The 25846-nt window shown below is 33.5% G+C and overlaps 4 protein-coding genes and 1 long non-coding RNA gene across 5 annotated transcripts; 2 read left to right on the top strand and 3 right to left on the bottom strand.

The window, feature by feature from the left end:
• The first annotated feature begins 3789 nt into the window (after positions 1-3789).
• On the top strand, positions 3790-7260 carry LOC145072964 (glycerophosphodiester phosphodiesterase GDPDL3-like). Its single transcript, XM_079019484.1, has 8 exons — positions 3790-4039; positions 4549-4845; positions 4984-5087; positions 5187-5688; positions 5790-6110; positions 6214-6356; positions 6442-6925; positions 7001-7260. The coding sequence occupies exons 1-8, from the start codon at positions 3922-3924 to the stop codon at positions 7258-7260; spliced, it is 2229 nt and encodes a 742-aa protein (XP_078875610.1). The 5' UTR covers positions 3790-3921.
• Positions 7261-7278: 18 nt separating this feature from the next.
• LOC145072965 (FAD synthetase 2, chloroplastic-like) lies at positions 7279-9980 on the bottom strand. The gene is made up of 7 exons (XM_079019485.1): positions 9856-9980; positions 9161-9297; positions 8975-9055; positions 8631-8683; positions 8341-8476; positions 7918-8093; positions 7279-7828 (listed from the first exon to the last, which is right to left on the bottom strand). The coding sequence occupies exons 2-7, from the start codon at positions 9196-9198 to the stop codon at positions 7329-7331; spliced, it is 984 nt and encodes a 327-aa protein (XP_078875611.1). The 5' UTR covers positions 9199-9297; positions 9856-9980; the 3' UTR covers positions 7279-7328.
• Positions 9981-15111: 5131 nt separating this feature from the next.
• On the top strand, positions 15112-16222 carry LOC145072047 (uncharacterized). Its single transcript, XR_013690906.1, has 2 exons — positions 15112-15263; positions 15719-16222. It is a non-coding gene; the product is annotated as an uncharacterized LOC145072047 (long non-coding RNA).
• Positions 16223-18295: 2073 nt separating this feature from the next.
• LOC145072953 (small ribosomal subunit protein eS8) lies at positions 18296-19958 on the bottom strand. Its single transcript, XM_079019466.1, has 5 exons — positions 19829-19958; positions 19636-19708; positions 18846-19185; positions 18596-18765; positions 18296-18517 (listed from the first exon to the last, which is right to left on the bottom strand). The coding sequence occupies exons 1-5, from the start codon at positions 19830-19832 to the stop codon at positions 18442-18444; spliced, it is 663 nt and encodes a 220-aa protein (XP_078875592.1). The 5' UTR covers positions 19833-19958; the 3' UTR covers positions 18296-18441.
• A 1331-nt stretch (positions 19959-21289) lies between these two features.
• On the bottom strand, positions 21290-21772 carry LOC145076217 (uncharacterized). The gene has a single exon (XM_079022174.1). The coding sequence runs from the start codon at positions 21770-21772 to the stop codon at positions 21290-21292; it is 483 nt and encodes a 160-aa protein (XP_078878300.1).
• Positions 21773-25846: the final 4074 nt, after the last annotated feature.

The raw sequence follows: 25846 nt of genomic DNA, 5'->3' as shown, positions 1-25846 counted from the left end.
CAATTTTTATCTTCCAGAAACTGAAATCTTTTCCATTAAACTTGTCAATCTTTACTTTCTTGTCTTCGACCATAACTCTAATCCCAGTTTCTTTAGATAAAAACAAAACAAGTTAAGCACTTTAGACAAATATCAAAGAAACTTAGGTAAACTTGAGGAATTAAAACTTCTGAAAAACATAAATAAAAGGAACACAATATTTAACGTGGTTCGTTCAATGTGACCTATGTCCACCGACAAACGAGAGAGAAATAGAGAGAGAGAGGGGGGGGAGAGAGAGAGAGAAAGAGAGAGAAAGAGAGAGAGAGAGAGATGATTTTATTAACTTTCTCACAGAAATTGAGCAATTTATAATGATAGGGATATGAACCTATTTATAGGCAAGTATGGAAAACCTTAATTCTGATAGGTCAGGCCTATCCATAATTAGCCTACTAAAGGGATGCCTTAATTTTCAGCGAATCGTGGAATGCCATGCAGACGCTTTTAGGAACTTCATCATTCAGAGACATTATATTGGTACCATCAATATTCCACCAGCACATCAGGTGTCACTTAGTCGCATATCCTGTCACGTTGGCATATCCTGTCACTTGGTGGCATATCAAGTTACTTGGTGGCGTATCATGTCACTTGGTGGCATATCCTGATTCTAAAGTGGTGCATCTTCTTTATAATGGCGTTCATGAAGCATGGTGCATCATTGATGCTCCATTTTCGTTCCTAATGCTCCACTCCAACTCTAAGTGCTCCATGTTGGACAAGACTTCATACCCTAACAAGTGGTGTTCTTTTTGAAACAACATTTCCACCACATCCATTTGCAGGCATTGTAGCTTCCAGACTGATGCATTATGTATTTCTAAATACTCCTCATAAATTTCATAAAGTGCTTTCTTCACTTCTTCAATGTTCTTTTCAACATTAGAGTATATGGTTGGGAAACCAAATTCTATTAACTTCATTTTGAATCTCGGATCTAACATTGAAGTTATAACTATAACAAGATGGCATCCCCTCCCTAATATTTGTCAAACTTCTCATTCTCAACCTTTTTTTCTTTGGATTTTTGCATTTTGGTTTCTAACACTGCCATTATCACTTGGAATATGATTTTGAAGAGTTGGTTGCTCATCGCCATCCAGATTTATGGGAGCATATCGCTCCTCATTCTCAACCCCTTTCTTTGGATTTGTTGTAAAGACTGCAACTGATTGAGGTGGTGGATCTAATTAATTTCAAAATAGTTTCTAATTAATTTATTAAGCACAATAAATTGGTAAGGTAATGATTCTCCTTAATTCCTGTTCTTTTTAATTCTTCGAATGGGTCATAAGGACAACCCAAAACAACGTTGTTTAGAAGATGTTGTATTTTAAATTTAAGCTGTATATAAGATTGTTTATTTTACGTTTGTCTTGTGATTATTTTGGTAGACCTGACGTCTTAAACATTTTTTAATGGTAAAGATTTAACCGTTTGAGACCTTATTTCGCAAAAATAGTTTTCTTAAATGATTTTCCATTTTACAAAATTTATTTTAAAACTTGTTTTAAAAGAATACTTCAAATAGCTTATACGATGTGTGTTTCATCTAGGACGCGAAAAAAAAAAGAATTTAATGTGCAACTATTAATCATTAGTAATGGTAAAATAAACAATCTTAAATACATTTTTTTTCATAAAGAGTTACGATCTTGTATACATCTTAAATTTAAAATACATTTTAAAATTTTAAAGTATCAAATAGCTCATACATTTTCATGTAGGAACTTATTGATATTTGTTAACATTTCTATAGAAGTAAGAAACTTAAAGTTAATTAGGTTGGTCCAACTCAATACCTTTTTACTTCTTTATAGTGTTTATTTTCCAGCATAAAAAAAATTCTAATGAAGACAACATAGAGATATTAAAGCACCATCATATATCGACTGCTTAATAGTTTGTTTTTTTTTTTTGTTTTTGTTTTTTGTTTTTTTTTTTGAGAAATTCATATAAATATCTAGAATTGGATTTTACTTGAGTTTTCTAAATGACTTATTGTAGGCGTTAAATTAGATCGATGTTGACCGTTAAGTAGCTAGAGTTTTATACTTCTATTAGTTTATAATCTATGTGAATCACTGTTAAAAAATTAATTAAACTTTCATAGTAAAAAAACTCAAAATTATTAATCAATTATTTTAAATAAATTATTAATTAAAAGCTATTTTTTTAGTTATATAAAATTATAATCGTTGATTTAAATAAGTACGTGACCATATAATATGTATTAATTTCTTTTTATTTAATGTTTAATTTAATTTAATATAAATAAAGTGAAAATTTAAATTTTGAAATTTAAAATGGATAATCAATACATCACATTAATTATAAGGCTTAATAAATGACACATGTCAAAAAGTACAATCAACTTATTCTTTTATTAGAATAAACAAGATTATTATTAGAACAAGGATACGAATGGACACAATCTCATGCCCATATTATAATATTTGGTAATCTCCTAAGCAATCGTTAAAACTTAAAAGTAATAAAGGAAGCATATTTTCCATTTAATTATTCCAAATGTTGTTTCTTTCTTTTACGTTGCCTGATTTACAACAAATTGTTAAACTTATGCAAACGTGGTTCGAAAAGTAAGTGGGAGCTTACAGAGATAAATCCATGAGACTCTATTGTTACGCTAATAGAATTACAAACAAAACCCGCATTAACTATGTCTTAGTTTAATATAGAATTATGCTTTTGTAAAAGATATATCAAAAATATTTTAAGCATGAGTTATTACTGAGTTCCAACAACATTTACTAGTTTTGACCTGATGCATACATTTATTCTTTATTAAAAGTTTATAACTATTACCAAAAGTATGAATTTAGCAAACTTTAAAAAACTTGGAAATTTACATATTTTCCAAATATAGAAGGACAATTACTATAACTTCCAACAACTTTCCATTAATAGAAAGTTTATCCTAAGCAGCGTGCGTCTGAACTTTGGTCCTCAAATGGGCCGGAACAAATTCTGTGGGCCCACTGGCCACCGTGTAAAACCACGTGGCATTGGTCTTTGCGTATACGTTAGTTTATGAGACTTTGCTGAGCTGTACTCCAGTTGTCAACCCTCTAGCCAAAGCAGTGGCTCAACCGCTCAAGTCAAGATTTGCACATAATCCGTAAAATATTGTTTCCTGTATTGTTATTCTTGACAAATCAGTTGATAAATTATTATATTATACGTAAAAGAAACATATATTAATTTAATTATAATTTCACAAGACAAGTTGTTTAAAATAACGTCTTTTGCCTCAACTAGCACAAGTTTTATATTCAATTTAAAACTAAATTAAATGACTTTAACTACATAATCATACAATAATTTATAAGTATATAATTATAAACATATTCATTTCAAACATAAACATATATAGTTATGTGATTAGATGATATGATTTAATTATTTGTTAAACGATCCAAACAAAATATATGAAATAAGTAGGTCCGATTTGTGAAAAATTCTGAAATTAATGTTTAATATTTTTCTTTTAGCCAAAAAGTGGTTATTATAATATTCTTTTTGCTCTTGTTAATCATAGTGAAAATAATAGTGAAATTGAAAAGTAGATAAGCATTCTTATTTTAGCATGGCTTAGCGGCTAGTTGTCTTAGCCAAGCCAGGACAGAGCTGGTGAAACTCGGCTTGTGTACGCCAAAATTAAATTTTATATAATTTAATGCGTTTTCTTTTAGCATGAATACAACGTCAATTTGTATCTCCTTCATCATCAACTCCTGTCCATTCTCCTCCCTCTAGTCCTCTTCCTTCTCTCACCACCTGGAAACTTCGATACTTGCTTTCTCAGCGTTCCCGATAAAGCAAGAAGTCGCCGAAGTTCAGTTAACCTCCGGTGTAAAGATGCCGGCAATGTGGAAACTCCGGTGGCTACTTGATATACTGCTATTTGTGTGTTCGGTATCGTTGACGGATGCCCGGGGATCTAGTAACAGAACTAGTAAATGGAATACGTTAAACGGTATAGTATTATTGCAATCACTTCTATGCGATTCTCATTTTCTAACATTGTTCGTGTTTCATTTATTTGATTGCATGTTAAGTTTTATTTTCAGAATTTAATTTCAAATTTTCGAATGTAAAATTGGAGATACATTGTAGTAATGCGTTTCAGTTCTAAGATAGAGATCGAATTTAATAAGGCAACATCAAATCGGTTAAATTTATGGAAATCAGTTGCGAACTTGTGTTCTTCTAAGGGCATTTTTGGATGTGTGCTTCAACTACGAACAGTTTTGAACGTCTAGGTAAAATAATCAAATGGAGGAGGATTGCTTAGATGATTTTACTATTTCTGGTTTTAATCAACTCATTGTACGAAGTAATTATTAGAAGATTAGATGAGTTAGGGTGTGTAATTATAAATTATTGCTGCATCAATCAACACCTAAATGGTCAAATTGACTAAGTTTCGTCATTTGTGCGTATTTTTATTGCATGTTCTTCAACTCTACTTCCCTACCTTTTCAGGAGAACGCCCTTTAGTCATAGCACGTGGTGGGTTTTCAGGAGTATTTCCTGACTCGAGTGTAGATGCTTACGAAATGGCGAAGATGCTTAGTGTTCCCGATGTGATCTTCTGGTGCGATGTGCAGTTAACTAGAGATGCAGCTGGGATCTGCTTTCCGGACCTTGATCTTAATAATGCTTCTACCATTAGCCAAGTCTTTGGTAACAGATCCCAAACATACCCTGTCAATGGAGTACCCACAACAGGATGGTTTCCTGTTGACTTCTCACTCGATGATCTACAAAAAAATGTCTTCTGTAAGTTCAATTTTCACGCTAATTAATACTTCGCGATACCACTGAACTACACAAGATTCCCTTTTTATGTGTCTGATATCTGCAACTTCATGATTTCATGAATAAACTCATGATGATTCCCTTTTGTGCAATGAACAGTAACACAGAACATCTTGTCCCGAACACCATACTATGATGGCTTGTTTCCCATCCTTACTGTAGATGATGTTGCAAATCAGGGAAGATTGTGGTTGAATATCCAGGTGATTATTACTTTGTAAATTAATTTAAAGTGCTAATGGCATACAGGCATAGGCAACAAGTTATGTTTGCTAACCTCTCTTCTGTTTATACTTTTGCAGCATGATGCATTTTTCAGGCAACACAATTTGAGTATGAGAAACTTTGTGATTGATGCTTCTAAAAGAAATCTTGTTAAATACATATCATCACCAGAGGTGGAATTTCTGAAAAGTATCATGACAACATTCAAATCAACCACCACAAAACTAATTTTCAGATTTCTTGAAGTGAACAAGACTGAGCCCTCAACCAATCAAACATATGGTTCACTTTTAAAAAATCTGACATTTATCAAGACATTTGCTTCTGGTGTTTTAGTTCCTAAATCATACATATGGCCTGTGGATAATGACTTCTATTTGCAACCATCTACCTCATTGGTCTTGGATGCCCATAAAGAGGGTTTACAAGTATTTGGTTCAGATTTCATGAATGATGTGCAACTTGCGTATAATTACAGTTATGACCCTGTAGAAGAGTATCTGTATTTTGTCGATAATGGCAGATTCTCTGTGGATGGTGTTCTTTCCGACAACCCAGTGACTCCATCAGCAGCTTTTAGTAAGTTTTGAACCCTTTAAATCTCATGATATGATTCTGCCTTCATATATTGAAAAGGGTTGAATGCAAGAAATAACATTCTATTTTCTACAACCATGCAGGTTGTTTTTCTCATATTGGGAAAAAACATTCTTCAGGAAAGCCTTTAATTATCTCATTTGAAGGAGCAAGTGGGGAGTTTCCAGGGTGTAGTGATTCAGCATACAAAAAAGCTGTTTCAGATGGTGTAGATATAATCGATTGTCCTGTTCAGATGACAAATGATGGAGTAGCTTTTTGTTTAGGTGACATAAACCTTCTTGAAAGGACAACAGTTGCTGAGTCAGATTTTGGTAACCTTTCATCCAGTGCTCCTGAGCTTCAATCTGGAAATGGAATATATACATTCAGCCTCACATGGAGCCAGATCAAGAGCTTAAGACGTAAGTATTGTATTATTCTATTCATCAATAATAGGAAAAGATTCATAAAATGATAAAATCAACATTTATAGTTTTGGTTTTGTCTTTTATATATATGTTTTAGCTGCAATGTTCAACCCATTTGCAAATGAGACATTGTTTCGTAACCCCAAGTTCAAAAATGATGGAAACTTGATGACATTGTCTGAGTTTTTGGACTTTGCAAATAATGCTACTTCTGTATCTGGTGTCCTAATCAACATAAAGGTGTGATTGATTCTCTATTTTCCTCAAAATTTATCTATTTCATTATTTCTAATAACTGACATATTTTTGTTACAAAAACTCCCAGAATGCAGCCTACCTAGCAACAAATCATGGATTAAACGTAACAGATGTTGTGATTGACGTTTTGAATAAATCTAGTTACCAGAACAAAAAGTTATTAATCCAATCTTCTGAGATGAAAGTTCTGAAATTATTCAAGGAAACAAACAAAAACAAAAGGCTTGAGCTTGTTTATGAGGTTAAAGAAAACATCCGTGATGCTGAAAACTCAACCATCTCAGAAATCAGTGATACAGCTAATTCAGTTATCATCGGGAAGCAATCTGTGTACCCTAAATCGAACGGATTTCTTATTAATCAAACTCAAGTTGTGCCAAAGTTTCAAGGGTTTAACCTCTCTGTATATGTCCAAATAATGAGTAATGAGTTTGTATCACAGCCATGGGATGTATTTTCAGACCCTTATGTTGAATTAGCCACATATGTAGAGGGAGCTGGTGTTGATGGTGTTATTACTGGTTTTCCAGCTACCACCTCCAAATATAAAAGTAAGTTTGCTCATTTGATGTTACTTTACTTACTCAGGAATTCATAATCTTTTTTTTTTTTTTGGAAAACTACAGGGAGCAAATGTTTACATTTCAAAGATATCCCAAATTATGCACACTCTATAAAGCCTGGCGAATTGGTCCATCTCATGGCACGTGGGGCAATGCCGCCAGTTGGACCTCCAAATCCGATACTGACCGATGCTGACCTGGCGGATGCCCCTATCACTTCCACAAACAAACCGCATTCGCCTGTTGTCAATGAGTCATCAGCATCACGGAAAGCTTTTATGTGGATAATGCTTCTTTGTTCCATTTCCATATCTTTCTATTGATGTACTAATAAACAAATATTATCACTTCATGTAATCTATAATTAATTTCTTAGTTAAAAGTACAAAATCTAGACACCAAACTCGATATTCAGGTATCTAGACTCTTGAATACAAATAGGGTCTATCTCTACCAACTCTAAATGAATGTTTGTCGTATCAACAACTACTCTACAAGGTACAACTTTTTCTTTGGATATGATACGACAATTTTCATATACACCCTCTTTGGGTGGAAGATTTAACAAGCAGGATTTCGGATACGAATCCAAAATCCTGCTTGTGGTTTTGATGCTGAATGATTGCGAATCATTCAGCATCAATATCAGACGATGGTTGCGACCAAGAAGCTCCGAGACATATCCCATGTCTCCCTCTGAAAGTGCATAACGAACACGTGTAGACGACACCTGTCCTCTTTCTTTCGCATCGTTGAATCCTGTGGCTAATATGCTTTGTTTTTTGTCCATCACGGGGTTTATAATGTATGCCTCTATACCATACTCTTCGCATAATCTTGATAGTTCCGATGCATCACCTGAAGCTCTATAACCAAACCTGTAGTTTTTTCCTATTACGTAAAAAAAATATATAGTTAGTTTAGGAAATATGTGAGAAAATGATGTCACCCTTGAAGAAATGAGGTAAAATTTGTTCTACCTGCCACAACACCACGAACACCAAGCTCTTTGGATAACTTCTCCACAAACTGACGTGGCGTCAAATTGCGAACTTTAGAGAATTCAACTTCAAGCTCTGTGGGGACCACTTCTCCACAACAAGAAGACCAAGATGAAAGCACACGTTTACGGTCACATTTAGCAACCACAGGAGCCCTGTTCAATCACTTCAAATTTTAAACTTTATACCACAACACAATTCATGGTGGGCCCCATTGATTGCACAATACTTGTACTGTATTTGGTGTGCATTTAGACTGAGACTTAGACTGATGTCAATGAGAATAAAAGCTTCGTCCCACACAAAAAGATTCCAAAAAATGGGGAAGGGACTAGCATCTAATCTCATATGTGCAAAAAAAAAAAAAAAAAAAAAGACATAAATACCCTTCGCATCATATACCTAGGTTCCCAGCCAAGAACTTCAGCCATTCCAGTAAATGATAGAAGGAATGGAGTGCCTGCCTTTGATGCTTGGATAGCAAGCTCGCGATGACCTATGTGTAGTGCATCAAACTTTCCCAATGCTACTATGCCTCCTACAATACAATATTAAATTCTTTAAAATAAACAAAACATAACATAGTGTAATGCAATGTAATTATCTGAGGTTTTTTGTTGTTTATATGGTATAAGACGAAATGAAGATGTGACAGTGGGTCAAATTACTAGAAATGTGAAATAAAGGAATACCTGCCACGGAAGATAGTTGTTTGGAGTGAGGGGTGTTTTCGTCTTCCTGTTGACTTTTTGCACACGTAAAGAGATAGATTAACAATAAATAAAAACCCAAAAAAATTCAAGTCTTTAAATACTAGAGGACAATTTCAATTAATTTAAATGAAACTTGGTCAAATAAAATTTTGGGTTATATTTCAACGATAAAAAGTCATACAGCCAACATTTTACAATATAGCTAAAAATAAACAGGTTAAGCAGGTTAAACATTGTCCAAAGCTTATAAATGAGAAATTTTCAATACATTAATATAAAAATTCAAGAAAAGGGATTAAAAAAGAGTTGCATAAAATATATACCTTGTTGCCTGCATATCTGAAGAAGATAAAGAGATAACCCGTCTTGAAGCCCCTTGCACAGTAACTGGTAACCTAATACCCCTGCACAAATACACCAAATTATATTCCCAAAATACCCTTAGAGGCTTAGACTTAGTTTAACAAACCAATAATCCCAATTTCAAGCTCATACAAATTAAAACTTACCCGTTCAGATGGACAAACAACTTCTGATTCGTGAGCATTGTTTGTTTCAATGCTCCAACAAATATTAGACCAATTGTGCTACAATAAACTTGAAATATCTACTGCAAATGTGTTCACCAACACAAAGGCCATGAAAGCTGTTTTAATGCACAAAAGGCTATTACATTAGTAGCCAAACATCTAAAATACTCACAAAAATTTCCAAGATATCTTTTCATCGTGAAAATAATGTGTAAAGATGTATATTTTCATTGGGGAATTTCATCCAACACTTGGAGTTCATAAAATACAGAGGGGTGTCAAATCCTCATATCAGACTCAAAATTGGGGTGAAATAATTCGACTTACTGTTGGTGTTCATGATTTAAAAAAATCATCAAACAAGGATTCACATTAGGCCACGGATTCCATAGAACTCTACGAAGCTCAACACATAAATCAAGTGTTCGATTAACATATAAATCGATTAAGTGTTAAGCAACTACTAATTAAATTTGTTCAACAACCCCCTAACTAACAATTACTGCCCGTAACTAAAGAAACAAACTTTATATTAAGCAATGCTGAAATTTGTCTAGATAGAAGAGGGATGAGATTAATAATGGGTGCGATGAATACGAAGTACTACAGACATCACGAGGGAAAGAACCCAGCTGTGTCTTAACCCTAAGTAAGAACAAAAGAAGAATACTCACCGGAAAAAAGTGGTGGTGGTGGTCGGCGATGGGTTTCCTCCGATTTGGTTCCGCGAGTTCTGGTATGCGACTATGGGCGAAACGAATGACTGCATACATAAAAGTTTGTATCATCAACAACCTCATAGTCTGCTATCTTCTTAGGGTGATTTACATAAACAGTCTATTGACTTTTCTTTTCTTTTCATTTTCGCCCCTTAAAAATCAACTTTATTACTTTTATTCCCTTGTAAAAAAAATTAACAACTTGGTTAAAAACTTGTAGGTTAACACTCTAATTTTTGAAGGGCATGATGGTCCTTAACAAGAAGCTCGCTTTCAATTTTTTTATGTACTCATGTTTTTTACTCGATTTAACAATGTTTTATCTCATTTTCTTTACTAAGCCTAAACATATAGACGTAAAAAAAATAATAAGAAACATATGATTGTGTGTAGTACAACGATAAAAGAAGGTATGGATAAATTGTTTAAAGTATTAGGGAACAATGTATGTACTTAAATGGATTTGTTACTTTGCATCAACTTCAACTGTTTTTTCTTAGAAAAACTGATAAACCTCAGCAAAGCAAGTACAGGAGATGTGCTTTCTATGAACATTAAAACTAAAACAAGTGGGGTTATATAGATGTGTAGCCAAATGACTTATAACGATTTAGGTGGTAGGTTCTTATTTGATTGTTTGTGTGTTGTAACAAATTAAATTATACGGTGGTGTCATATGTGAGTATATTGGCTTCATAAGAGTTCTACATTACAATTCTTGTGTAAATCGACTTGCTTTACCTAATGTAAGATTGAAACAAATGAAGGAATGTGATTTAGAGAAGCAAGGTCTCGATCATTTTGTTGAGATGCTTAAAGATGCTATGGTGACAATGGACTATTAGCAACGACACAACGGGTTCCTCCCACCGCTTATTGTGGCTCCCTGATATCACGAGTTTTGAGGAAGAGGGATCGCCTTTGGCGAGATACTAAACAACACTTTTTAGAATTGCATCACACACCTTTTTCATGGTCAACCCTTGATTGAAACCCCCACAGTTTAAACTTGAGACTTCCCCTATTTGGTGCCCCAAGTGGTACCCGGTGAAACATAATTAGGAAGATGCGACTATTTCAACCTAATTATAAGCAATAAGTGAATCTTGTTATACTTTATAGATAGAACTAAGAACTATACTAAGACTCAAAACAAGTCAAATTGGGTCGAACAAGACAAACAAATCGAAAATTAAAAAAAAAATGTATTCAAATCCATAAAAATTCACATTTTAATTTATTATAAAGAAATTATTGTTATCATAATAATATAACTTTTATAACCATATTTAAAATACTAGTCATTTTTTGAAGTAAAAAACTAGAAACTACCTTTTTCCCCGATTCAAATCCAGAAGCATCATCAACAAATGAATCAAATTTCTTATTTGCTGATATAAATCACCCAAATTTTACCAAACATAACAACAAATACTTGGTTGATTTTAAACATACATTTTTGTTGAATAAACGTAGTCACCCAAATTTTACCAAACATAACAACAGATACTTGGTTGATTTTAAACATACATTTGTGTTGAATAAACGTAGGCCTGACAATCGTGTCGTGTTCGGGTTGGCGTGTATGTCAACCCGAACACAACCCATTTAAATATACAGGCAGGGGCGGCTCAACCATTTTAGGGGCTCTAAGAAAACAAAAAATTTGGGGCCCTTCATGTATCCAAATAGATTTGAACTTAAGACCCTTGGTTTGCTAAACCACCACTTCACCGCTAGACCAAGTTCAAACTTGTCTCTTAACCCAAGAAATACGTATATATATAAATATAATTAACATAATAAGTTTTAAAATTGGAGGCCCTTTAGAATTTGGGGCCCTAATCCCTTGCTTAGTTTTCTAAAGCATAGAGCCGGCCTTGTATACAGGTCACGGGTTGGCGGGTTTGGAACATAAACTCATATATGACCCGCCAACCCATTTATTTATACGGGTTCATAGGTTTGCGGGTTCGTGTGTCAGATTTGGGTTCGTGGGTCCGAATTTTAGACATTTAAGTCTTAAACATCCAAATGAAAATTAAAAAATTATAGAAACATGTTAGAGACTTAGCCTTATAGGTTACGACTTACGAGCTTACACCATCCACCACGAGTCAAAATGTCAAAACAGTCAAATGGTCTATGAATCAATGGTTATATTATATAATACTTATTAAATATTAATACTTGAAACATAAATACATTTAAAAATAAAATAATTTTTTTATTAAGAATATAAACGGGTTGGCGGGTCAACCCGTTTATTTTTTTAGAAACTCATATATGACCCGTTTAATAAACGTGTTGGCGGGTCATATATGAGTTTATGTTCCAAACCCACGGATTTGAGACAAATCCACGATATTTTCCATGTATCGCAATTGAGGAAGTATATAGCCGATGAGTCGGCAGTGGTTCCATTAGGAGACATTCAGGTGGATGCAAGCCTGAATTACACCGGGAGGCCAGTGGTCATCAGAGAACGGAAGATCGAGGTTCGGAGGAATAAGGAGATACCTCTGGTGTTAGTTCAGTGGCAGCACCGGAGGGGATCGGAAATGAACTGTGATCTGGAACGTGATATGTGGGAGCAGCATCCGGGGCTATTTTTCAGAGTGAGACTTCGAGGGCGAAGTCTAGTTCTAGTGGGGGAGAGTTGTAACAGCCCGAAATTTCAAATATTGATATAATTATGATTTGGGGGTGTTTTAAGAGGGGACTCGGCGAGTTGGAGCCTAGACTCGCCGAGTAGGATCGCAGACTTGGTTGCGGGATCGCGACTGGACTCGACGAGTCCAGATATGGACTCGGCGAGTCGACGCTGTTCAGCGGAAACCCTAGCCGTTTGGTTTTGGAACGTATATAAGGCACTTATAGGCCGTCATTGTCCGTTTTTAGTCGACTGGGAAGAACCCTAAACGGCGGTGGGCATCTAGAGCAAGATTAAAGGGTATTATGGCTTTGAAGAAATTGTTGTGCAAGGAGGAGAAGAGTTTTGGCTAAAGGAACAGCAAGGGATTCGAGTTCTACGGTTTGGGGACACAGAGAGTGCGTTATTCAGGTATTATCTCGGATTCTTCTGTGTTGTTGATGTGTGCATGGAATTAGGGTTTATGGAACCCATTTGGTGATTAGATGAATTAGTACATTGTTACCCAAACGACTATAACCCTGTATTAGGACCTTTAGAGGTCCAGAAGGTCCCATGCTTGTGTATTTCGGGACAAAACTTATCTCAGGAAGCAGTTTGATCGACTGCATGGCATGGACTCGCCGAGTCCGATGAACAGACTCGGCGAGTAGATTGGAGATTGACTGGGACTCGTCGAGTTGTTCTTCAGACTCGGCGAGTTGAGTCGGGGTGGCACCGCGATTCTTCCAGGAGGAACTCGTCGAGTAAAAGGGGGATACTCGACGTGTAGAAAGGGTGTCTTAAGGAATCGGTGAGTTAAGGGCGAGTGGACTCAGAGTCGTTGAACTCGGCGAGTCTTGGGGTGACTCGGCGAGTTAGGTCGCGGGTTGAGTGAAGTTCTGAGTATGGGGACTCGGCGAGTCATAGGGTTGACTCGGCGAGTAGGGTCAATCAGGGGTTGACTTTGACCTTGTCTTTGACCAAGGATTTACCAGTGGTTCCAGGGGTATTTTGGTAATTGTTGTTATTGTTTGAGTTCAGTGCATTGGTGACTGTCCAGAGGTGGAGATCGTATCAGTGATCGGAGCAACTTGAGCTATTTGTTCAGTCGGCAGTTTCGAGGTGAGTTATCCTCACTATATCGCTAGGGTTTATGGCACCAAGGCCGACCCTTTTTACCGGATGGAAATCCGGATAGTTGTCATTATATGTTACAGGCCGGAAGGCATTACTATGTGGACCGGAAGGTCATGGCCTGTAAAGGCGTATGTATGCATTTAGTATGTTGACTGATTCATAGGGTAATGTTATGATAGTGACTGGCTAGACCGGTATCTTGTTAGAGTAATGCTATGATATTTGATCTGTTGATCGATTGTTGTCTATGAATTGTTATATGATTGTTTGTTATTTTATATATGCATTTTATGCTTATGGGCCGGAAGGCAATATGTTATGGGCCGGAAGGCGATTATGTTGTGTGATGGACCGGAAGGTCGGCGTGGGTAGGACCGGAAGGTTTACCCAGCAGGGACGGAAGTCCCCTGAGACACATGGACCGGAAGGTCAGGGCCTGGAAAGGCGTATATGTGGTTGGTATTTTGGGGGTATCTCACTAAGCTTTCGGGCTTACAGTTGTGGTTTTATGTTTCAGGTTCTCAAGAGTCTGTGGTAAGGCAAAGGCGTGATCGTACCGTTCCTCGCATTGGTGTTTTATGATACGAACCTGGGAAAATACTTTGTTAAATAATGTATTGAAAACCTTTTTGTAACAACGTTATTAAAATGAGTGGTTTTTGAAAAGTTTTAATTATTTCGAAATTTTGGACGTTACAATGTTTAAAGAGTTCGACCATAACCAGATCTGTTTAATTATCACGCTGGGTCATGTCAACCCGATTTTCATGTCGAGTTCGTGTTGGTTTTCATGGTTAGACCTTGAAATGTGTTGTGTAATGTGAGGTTGAAATTTAAAACACTAAATATGTTGAAAGAGTAGGAGTTTGATTGGTAGGAAAGGAAAAATATAACTAATTAAGGAGACGAAATGGTTAGATTCATAGTAAGTGTGAGTTAAAGAGGCATAGGGGCAAGATCATGAGGAGAAGAGAGTGGTCGAAATGATTGTATACATTGGAGAGAAGAGAAAAAACTGAAAATGAAGTCTTAACATAGGTAGTTAAATTGTTTCCACATTACAAAATGACTTAACCCATAATTTATCTTTTACATATAGTTTTGGTTTTGAATCTTTCTAGTTTATCAAAAGAATTCAAAAAACTTACAAACAAATAAATGAATTATTTTCGAGTTAAAATTCTCAACTTTAACCTTACCTGTTTAATCAAACTCGTTTACTTTGTGTCGAGCTTATATCGAATTAACGTGCCGTGTCAATATTTGTCACCTCTACGTACATAGGTGAATTCGTCAATTAAACATTAAATGTTTTTATTTAAACTCATCGCTCAACTTGCTTATTTTATCCCATTAATATATTTGAGTGACTAACAAGTAACAACCATGAAGATAGAGTATGAATCATTTTGTACAAAAAGTTCCACTCAAAAGCAAAATGTTAAAAGAAACTCTGAACACATACAAAATGAACTTTGAGAATAGCTGGAGGACTATTTGTAAAATTTTTCATTTTTACATTTAGCGATTTGATCTCTTCCGAAAGCCCTCTCACGACCAAAGACAGAATTACAAGAAACATTGGTAGTGGGTATGTCGATTTCATCTCTTCCCTTTCAATCTGCATACACATGTGCATAGATCTTCATCTAAATATATGCTTCACCTGATTTCATTAAATAACATCTTTATACGATGGGTGTCGAAGGAAATTGCACGTTACATGTTCGACGAAATGCCAGTTAGGTATTCATTTTAGCATACATTGATTGTGATCGAAATTACATCGTAACCAAAGGCGTTTGGCTCAGTTATGGAAATAGAGCTTTTGAATCCTTTCATATTGTCTTTCCATGTGCATAAGTGTCTTCAATTTCATCAGTATATCGACATATTGTAATTGCAAGTCCTTGAAGCCGTATTATTAGGTTATTCCCCAGCTTCCAATAAATGAGCTACATTGTAAATTTGTAGTGGTTAATTTCAAATGCAACTTACAGATTGTACATATATGTTAGTTAATCTGTGTTGTTTTTTTTTAAACAGTGTGCATAATAAAAGGCCATATGGTGTTGTGCTTTCCCTCAACGCCTAATAAGCTGTGGATGACTGTGGGTTTGTTTCTTGGTGGTTCATCTCTTTTTGGCGTTGGTTTGTATCTTTCTTATGTCCATATTGCCCCTCAACAAGCTCGAATAAAAGCCCGAAATGATTATGTAAGAGATAGGTTGAAAAAGAAATACGGGTATGACAAATTCACCACCCAGCCAAACAAAGACTAATTTCACTTCATGTCAAAGGAAATGGAATAGGAAGCATGAAAATGACCAAAATACCCTTTCTTTAATTTTGTATGGAACTTGTTGTGTTTAGTATCAATTTACAGGTCGTATCAAAATTGTGCCTTTGATATGAGTACCACATTCTTAAGCACACACCATTGGATTTTGCATTGTTGGATGGAATGGAATGAACTAACAAATGAATGGAATGGCTAAGATAATTGAATAAGCAAAAGATAATGGAATGAGTCATTCCATTCTATGATCATATTTGGTGTTGGCTTGTATGAATGGAATGAATTTTCATATGAATACTTTGTATGGTATATTGGTATGTAAATACAAGTTATAATTTTAATACCATTAAATATATTATTTGATTATAGTTTTATAATTTATTATTTACAAAATTAGAAAAATTAAACATAATAAAAGCTTATGAAAACCAACCGACATTATGATAAAAACAATAAGCTTTAGTTATGCTTAAAAAATAAGTTGTAGTTTAATTAAATGAGGGTTGATGTTTTATAAGGATAATGAATTTTACCCTATGCATTAAGTTAATCATTTTTTTGTATGATGTCACTATTAAACTTTTCTACACCGATCAAAAAATCAATGTTTTAAAATCAGTTTTCTAGTTAAACCAGATTGGTGATCGGTTCCCGGTTCGACTGTCGGTAAACTGTCATATCTATGAATTTAATGTATTTTTTATTTTCCGGCATATATATATATATATATATATATATATATATATATATATATATATATATATATATATATATATATATATATATATATATATATATATATATATATATTTCATGTATTTTTTATTTTCCAAGAATTTGACGTTTATAAGTTCAAAAATTAAAACACATAAAACTAGTAGATCAATCCAATACATTAAAAACCACATGACCATAAATGTTATATCAACCCGAATACATAAAAAGAGACGAAGGATAATACCAAAACAAAATAGAGTTTTAGATGAATACAAATCTATCAAGATCAAACCAAATCATGGTATTGGTATTGAGACATTGGAGTGTTAAATGCATCAATCTTATAATCACTCCGGTGCAATTTACTATCAACTTCATCCTCATAAAAAATAGTCGCTTTCTCATCAAACCTGGTTCAATGTAATCGGTTGAATCAGGTTTTTGTAAGAATCGGCCGTTCTGTTCCGGTCCATAAATAGACTTAAATTTGTGTTAGTTGAACCGCTCTCTTCCCCAGGCTTACGGTCCAACTGATTTGACCCGATTTTTAAAACATTGCAAAAAACATCATTATGACCGACTGTTATAGGTTTAGTCGATCTTTGGTATCCCTACAAGCGCTAGTATGACCGTTATTGTAGGTTTAGCTAGTTTCCGGTGTCCTCGATAGGTCAAACTTTGGTCGTCTTCTGTGGCCAGCATGATTTCTCCAGCAACCCTATTATTCACAAACACATGTGTGGGTGTGTGTGTTTATGGAACACACACCCTTGAATTTTTCTTGGGTTTTACACATGAACACACACACCCTTGAGTTTTCTTTGGTTTTACACATGAACACATGCTTGATTTCTTGGTTTTACATATAAACGCACTCAATTTTTTCTGAGTTACTTCTTTGGTTTTAAACATAACACACTCTAGGTTTTACATATGAACACACACTCAATGAACCAAGATGAAGATGAACGCATGCATATATCTGAAAACATTAAACCAAATGTTCAGGAACTCAAGATCTCTGATTCGAGATGTGTGTTCTTCAAGGATTTTGCAAATTGATTTTGATCATAAACACACATACACACAATACAGACTTTTAGGATGTGTTCTTCAACCCATATAAACACAAAATAAAGCTCATCGCCCTTAGAACTCATTAAATACCATTTGCAACTTCTTTTTCAATAACATGCATCTTTTCATTATTTAAAGCGCTTAGAACTTACAGTGACATGCAGTTTTTAGTGACGTAAAGCGCTTTATATGTTAAGCACTTAAGTTGAACATCTCTAATTGGTTGACTTAATGGATTAGACAAATAAAACAGACAAATACATCAAAACATTGATAGTATCTATTTCATCTCTTTTGTATTTTTTTTAACTTAAATACTTTTTTTAGTAGGAAAAAACCCATCAACAAGGGACCATATAACCCATTTTAATAGAATAGCTCAAAAAAAAATTTAGTAAAAACCTCCTACCGACTCGTCCAAAAGGCTTACCAAATTAAATTTCTTTGTTTTATGCTTAATTTTGCATAATAATATAGAATAATTACGTGTTTGAATCAATAGTTGTAGTACTACTGGTATCGATAAGAAGTAGAGTAAACCTTACATAGACTTAACATTCAAAAACAACATTTTAAAACGTCAAAATTTCAGTTTCAAGGCTTTCACAGGGTAAAAAAAGAAAGATAAAATCTATTAAAACTCAAACTGAATAAAAATAAGCATATTAAAAACAATTTAAGCAGCACCCTTTCCTTTCTTCTTCTGGAGTTTCTTCATGTAAAACTCAAGCTCTTTTCCCTCCAAAATATATCTACAGACATACAAATTACCAATCATCAATTTCGCAAACATTTTTATTTTAAGAAAAAAAATAATAGAAAAAACATACCCATCAGCACGACCACATTGGCCAGGGCGTGATGAAACGGCAGCCAATAAACGACCACTTGAAAATTGCTCTTCAACATGTGGGTCCAGTTTGCGTTCCTCTTGACGCTTCTCTATCTTCCTAGCAACATGATTGCTCTTTTTTGTCTCCTCAGTAGCACCTTCTACTTCCTACAATTAAATCAAAATCACTAAATCTCAAAACCACAATACAAGTAAATATAAAAAATAAAATGAAAAGAAAATAATACCTCTCCATCTTTCTTAGCAGCAGAAGCAGCTGGAGCTTTCTTCTTTCGACCAATGTCAACTCCATAGTGCTGAAGGTACCATTGTTTGAAAGGTGCAGCATCAACTTGAACAATAGCACTCTTCACTAGTGTTTGTGTCCTCACCAATTCATTGTTTGATGCATTGTAAACCACATCCAAGATACGTGTCTTTCTTGTTACAGCTTCACTTCCCCATGAGTAGTTTCCTGTATCTAACCTCAATGCTCGCCACTTCACATTTCCACCACGAACTCTCACCCTTCTAACTGTCTTGTTGCTCGATATTTTAGTGTTTGCAGGCTGTCTTCCAAGCTCATACCTTTAAGAGAAACAACAAGTGTTAAAAAAATCTAAATAGAGTTTGATTTGATGGATGTTAATGAATTTGAATCATAACAGAATGTTTGAAATAAGAAGGATGTATATAAATACTGATAAAAATAAGATTACGAGATAGCATGTGTTGATCGGAAATCAGTTTCGTATTCAAGCGCAAATCGCTTTCCTCAATTCATTGATCCATAGTGTTCGACTTGAATGATAAAATCAATACAAGTTATCATCACAAACTCACAAACTCACAATCACATTATCAGGATCGAAATCAGTAAGCACAAACGAATAAAGAGAGAAATAAAAAGCAAACAGTATCGTGTCTACAGCGAACAGGACCGATGTTTCTAGTATATAACTTGTCTAGAATAGGATAATCATAACATAACTATACAGAAAATATAGACGGCATATGTTAATTTAGAGGAAAACTTACTTTCGCTTCTTTCTCCAGGCCTTCTTCTTGCCACCAGTGGCACGTCTCTTGTGCATCGAATCACGAGAGATACCTGAAACAGTAGAGAAACATCATCAGAATGTTCGTAATCATGATAGCACGAAGATGGAGATTACAAAGCAGTGTATCAAATCCGACGTATGAATTTGAGTTGGCCATTGGCAAAACTTACCCATGTTTGCAGATCAGAAGGATCCTCCTGCGCCTCTGAAGTCGAACTCTTGGGTGACAAAGAGAAAGTTTAGGGTTTCGCAGGGCAATGGCTTAAAAGGGTGAGGCTGATTACTTCTATTCGTATCTACTCAAAACCCTAGTGGCCTCGGTGAAATGTGGAGGCCCAATCACTTGGCCCAAACAAATTTTCTCGGCCCATGGATATTTTTTCATGAAATATTGTAGCAATCAACTATTCTGTTCGCTAAATCATAAGTAAATAAAAAAGGGTTATATTTTATATATATACCATAAAGAAATTGAACTGTAAAATATTATATTTTCATCAGTTAACTATTATACTCTTATTATAATGTTATCTGTATAAAATTTTCTTTCTTTTTTTCATTACATGTGGATAATTCATATATCAATATCAATGCCTCGATTATCCATGTAAATTTGTCATTCTTTTAGAGCATTCGGTGTGAGCAATAAGGTGCAACACCAAGTTGTGTCACCTTACATGTCACATAAGCAAGTGGTGTTATAACACATCAAGTGGGGAAATGGGCAACAAGATATAACACCAACTTTTTGAAAATAAATATGTTTTTTTTTCCGAAATTGGGTTTTTTTTACTTTTTCATTTATTTTCTTTCTTTTTTTTCTTTTTCGTTTTTTTCGTTTTTGCATTTTTTTTAATCACTAACATGAATATATTTTTTATAAAAAGTAACATTAAAAAAAAAAAAGACATAATATTTAAAATCTAAAATTACGATTACAATTAAAAAAAATAATTTTAAACCTAATATTATAACTAAAATATCATTCAGATTACTACTAAAACCATAGTTGTCAAAATCGCGATCCTGATCGTAGGATCGTGCGATCCTACGATCCTACATATGAAAAACGATCTAGATCGTAAAATGATCGTATTTGAGGTAGGATCGTAGGATCGAGATCCGATCCGATCCTACCTTCCTTTGATTTTTTTTTTTTTTTTTTTTTTTTTGCAAATGGAATTTTTTTACCACTTTATATCTTTTACCATTTACCAATCTACCATTTATCATTTTTTATTGTGACTTATGACTAATATTTTGAAGTTTTTATAACTTTTGAACGAAAAATTAAATGTTTGAAATATTTTTCATTATTAAATATTATAAATTAAAATTATATTCTATTTTGTGGGATCTTAAGATCTCGATCCCGATCTTGCAAACCAAAAAACGATCCTAGGTAGGATCCTGATCTTGACGCCCTTGACTAAAACCACATAACAATCATAATTAACCCAAATATTTCTTCTTAATTTGTTCCTTCGTCGCTTGTAGCAACCCTAGATCAGCAGGCGCTAAACTCTCCTCGCTTGTCCGAAGAATTGACAACTGATATGTCATTAGTTCCCTCTCTTTTTGCTCCTGCTTCTCCCGTGCCTGCCTTTCCAGGAACTCCAAATGACGACGTTTCAAGTCATTTTTTCTTTTATTAATAAATCGTGCTCGTCGAATTTCGCTCTCATTTCCGCCGTATCTTTTGCTCTCGTCTCCACCTCCTTCGCATGTCTTGCAGCGCGCCTCGCTTTGTCGCGTCCGGGCGGTCGTCGTGGTGGGGATATCTCTTGGATATCATCGGGGATCTCATCGTCATCGGTGTTTAGGTCGATGTTAGTCCGTGCGTCCGACACGTCGACCGAGCTAGAATTGCGAGACCTTTTGGATTGAACCTCTGACGATGTAGGCGTTTTATTCCACTTTGGATCCGCTCGCAACAATTCCCATGATTTTTCAAAGTCGAAAACATTACCCATTTCAACCCGATATTGTTCCTTAGCAGATTTGAACAAATCGAAGTCGTTGGTTCCGCTTTGTTGTTGCGCCTCAAGCCGGTTGTAAATATCGTTGAATTTGCTGCACCGCTTAGTTATCATACCCCATTTGCTGCTCAACATGTCATTGTTGTGATACAAATTTTTCTTTAAAATAGCGTGAAACTTGTCGAGCACCGCCCCCTAATAAGCTCCTTTTTTCATTCCATTTCCGCGAAGTTCGTTTTTTGAAGTAGCACACCAAGCCGCCGTCAAAGCGTATTCCTCCTCCGGTGTCCACCATTGTTGAACGTCTGCATTTTCTGTTTCTACCGCTATTGATTTCCCTTTTGATTTTCCTTTCCCTTTCCCTTTCTTGTTCCTACTACCTTCCGCTTCCGCTTCACCCGATTGTTGTGTTGTAGGCAATGGTTTGTTGGTTTGTTGTTGCATCGAAGCAAAAGAAAGAAAAAGATTTTGTTGTAAATTTGGGTTTTGACCAAATTGATTTTGTTGAAAGTAAGGTGAGTTGGGAAACTTGTAGTGGCGGTGAAGCGGGATTGAAAGTTGCGCCTTGGTATGGGATCTGTGGTGAGACTTGAGTCAATAAAAGGTTGAAATAACTTTCATAACTGGCAAACCCGACAGGCGGTGTTGTGTTTGGTTGTGTGTTTGGGTTTGATGATGGGGAGGTGTTTTGGTTTTGCTCCATTTTTTTAGAAAGAAATAAAAATGTAGTTAGAAAGAAATGTAAATGTTTGAAATGAAATGAGTATATATATATATATATATATATATATATATATATATATATATATATATATATATATATATATATATATATTAGATTATGACTCGCGTTAAACAAGGGGAACATAAATTAAATACATATTACATTAATAGGTGACATTGTTTTAGGTGAAATTTTAATAAAAAAATGTTAGTTATATTCATTTTTATAGTTTTTGGACCAAACTTATTAAATAAAATTATTTAATATTTATATTAGAGCAATTTGTTTTTTTTAATACAGTAATTTTTAACATGAATGATCCATGCGATCTTTGTTTTATCACGGCAAAATGTGACTTCTTGATTAAAACATGTTGCGTAGTAGCTTAATGAATTAACTTTGTTCGGTGTACCACCCCCCATGAATTTCATACGATTCTTTTCATATTGCCCTATAAAATCAAAAACAACAATAAGTTGTTATATGTACCAGCAACATTAAATTTTGCAAATAAATTCGATAAACATTAAAGTTAAAGAGCATTGTCATAACTATAAACATCAAATTCAAATGTTTTAATTTGGTCAAGATGGCATAAGCAATTTGATCTAAGGATGGGAAATGTATAAGTGAAACACAATCAAAAGTATTTATTTCTTTAGATGATGAAATAAAGTTTCTCCTTTAGACATAGAACTCAATCTTCCATATTGTAAATGTAAACGTCTTAGTCTTCGCCTCTCTTTAGCATCATTGTAATGAGTTTTATTATTTGAATCTATAAAATTATAGGATATCATTAATATCTAAAAATAATAATATTTTAATGGTAAATATTTACTAATAAATTTATGAATGATTTCACAAGGATTTATTAATAATTGTTTCAGAACGGTTACAAAATTAATAAAAGTTTACAATTTCATAAAAAATTGTAGTTTTCTAATATTTATATTGAAGTTGTAATGAATAACATTGTAACAATGTTGACAAATTCACATTCAAACGAAATAATAGAGTAAAATATTATTAAATTTCTAAATTCATCTGAGTTTAAACCAAAAAGGCAAATAGATGAATAATTTAACATTTCATAAAACCCAACATGTATTCAAATGATCAAAATTCTAACCCAAAAATAAATAGTATGAAACAAAGTCATCAAAAATCAAACCCCAAAACCAAATAGTATGTAAACAAAATATGAGATTAATAATATTCAAATCATTCAACTACTCAAACAAAATCATGAATATCATATATTATTTTTCTTGCTTTGGAATTAACAGTTTTGACTTGCCTTCTCTAGAAGTACGATATGTCATTGATGTTGATGGTCGTTTGTTTAAGGACATTGTTGTCAGATTATCAACGTCGTAAACATCTCCCAACATGCATTTTAATTCTTCATATCCATACACTTTTTTAAAGGATGTCCATTTAGTCAGTGGACTTGTTGCAGTGCATTTATCAAGATTCAAAGCGGGTGTGATGTTATCACCAGTAAACGAAACAACATCCTAAATGTGGAAAATAAATTCATATGTCAATCTAGAAGTTAATAATAATTTAAATTATTTAACATATTAGTTTTAGTTATATTATATTTAAAACCTTCTAATTTAACGTGTCTTGAAATCCGAATTCTGCTAATAAAACGTTAAATAAATCAGATTATGGCGCATATATTTTTAGTACATAGAAATATGTTAGTTGATCAACCGAAATATAAAAAAAATGAAATTTAATAAGTGCATGTTTGTAGCATTCTTCGTAAAAGAATGTTTCATGTTTGAGTTAAATTTTTTTCCAATTCAATAATGATTGTATTATCAACAGTGAAGTTTGAGATTGCATAACCATCAAATTTGTTCTCCAAATTATAATGTAAAACTTGAATTTTGAACACCAACTTTTTATCCAAAAGTACATTCAAAGAAGATGGATAAATCTCCATATTACCCTCTTAAAAATTTTAAAAAAATGGTTATAAAAATTAATAGACAAAAAGTAAAAAATTAGTATTATATAAATGAAGTTAATATCGATAACTTCGTTAAACTTTTAAAGCAACTCTTGTGCGGTTTTTTCTAGAAGTTTCTTTGCATCATGATCAAATAGTAAGTAACACCACATCGGTAAATTCTTGTACTCGAATGATGATTTTGAAACTAAAATCATTAATATAAACAAATTCAGTAAAATAAAATTAAAAAATTTAACTGAAGAGTATAATAATATGTATAAAAAAAATTTAAAAACCTTAAAACAACATATATGTATTTGTTCATGCAAGTTGAAGTGTAATAATAAAAAACTTATTTATATTGCTTTTGGTCCGTTCCACGAGTTTTGTCATCATGCATTAAAATGACTTTTATGGCTTTCTCATAACAAACGTAGGTCAACACACACACACACACACACACACATATATATATATATATATATATATATATATATATATATATATATATATATATATGGATATAATTTTGTTTTTATAACTAAAAGAATGAAACTAATATGCTTAAAGTAGATTAATAATTTTACTAATGACCTCTCAATAAGAATAAAGTAGAAATAAGAGGTAATAAGAATAGAGTAAATACAAGAGATTGGAGAAGAAGAAGGAGAACACGGTAAACAAAGAACTTGGAAAAAAGAATAAAAGAATAAGACCGCTAAAGAAGAAACACTGTAAATCATAGGACTCAATCCAAAATCATAAGAAGAACAACTTCAATGTAATCGCATATATAGGTTGTTTTCCAATAAGGAAATCATTATCTTCCAAAAAAATAGGATCCTAAGATATCATCTTGGAGAATTTTGGTTATTCAAAAAAAAAATATCATTTTTATTGAGTCAAAATTTCAAATTAATTGACTTTCTTAATTAATAAGTTTTAAATTCAAAACCATTATCTCAAATTGATTTCTTTTACGTGGGATATACCAAGAAATAAATTATGAATAATGTTGACTTTAATTTTGACTCTTAAATATTTTACAGATTTAATGGGATCATATTAGCTTTTATAGGTTAATAACTAAATTATTTATATGCTTATTTAATGGGTTTTTTCAAAAAAAAAAAAAAAAAACTAAAATCTAAACAGGTTTGAATTTTGAAGCCAAAAGCTATAAATAATAGAGTTAAATTAGGAACAATATTAATTAGAGAAACCGATATCTAGTAAATAAATAGAATGATATGTGGTAATTGATAATATAGTTGCTGAATTTAAAGATTGTATAATTGAATCTTATTGTGTTTGAATTCTATTTAAAGAAGATAATGTAAGCAATCTGATCTAATGGTGGAAAACATAGGATTGAAATTCAATTAAGGGTCCTGATTGCTTTATTGGTGAATTAAGGGTTCTCTTTTAATAATTTTTAAAGATAACTGAATTATTTATATGTTTATTTAATGATTTTTTTCAAAAATAATAAATAAAAACTAAACAGGTTTAGATTTTG

Source organism: Lactuca serriola, chromosome 9 (assembly GCF_051521515.1).
Source record: "Lactuca serriola cultivar US96UC23 chromosome 9, Lser_US96UC23_V15, whole genome shotgun sequence".
Taxonomy (NCBI): Eukaryota; Viridiplantae; Streptophyta; class Magnoliopsida; order Asterales; family Asteraceae; genus Lactuca; species Lactuca serriola.
Note: the sequence above shows the minus strand (reverse complement) of the source record. Positions and strands in the feature narration are given on the sequence as shown.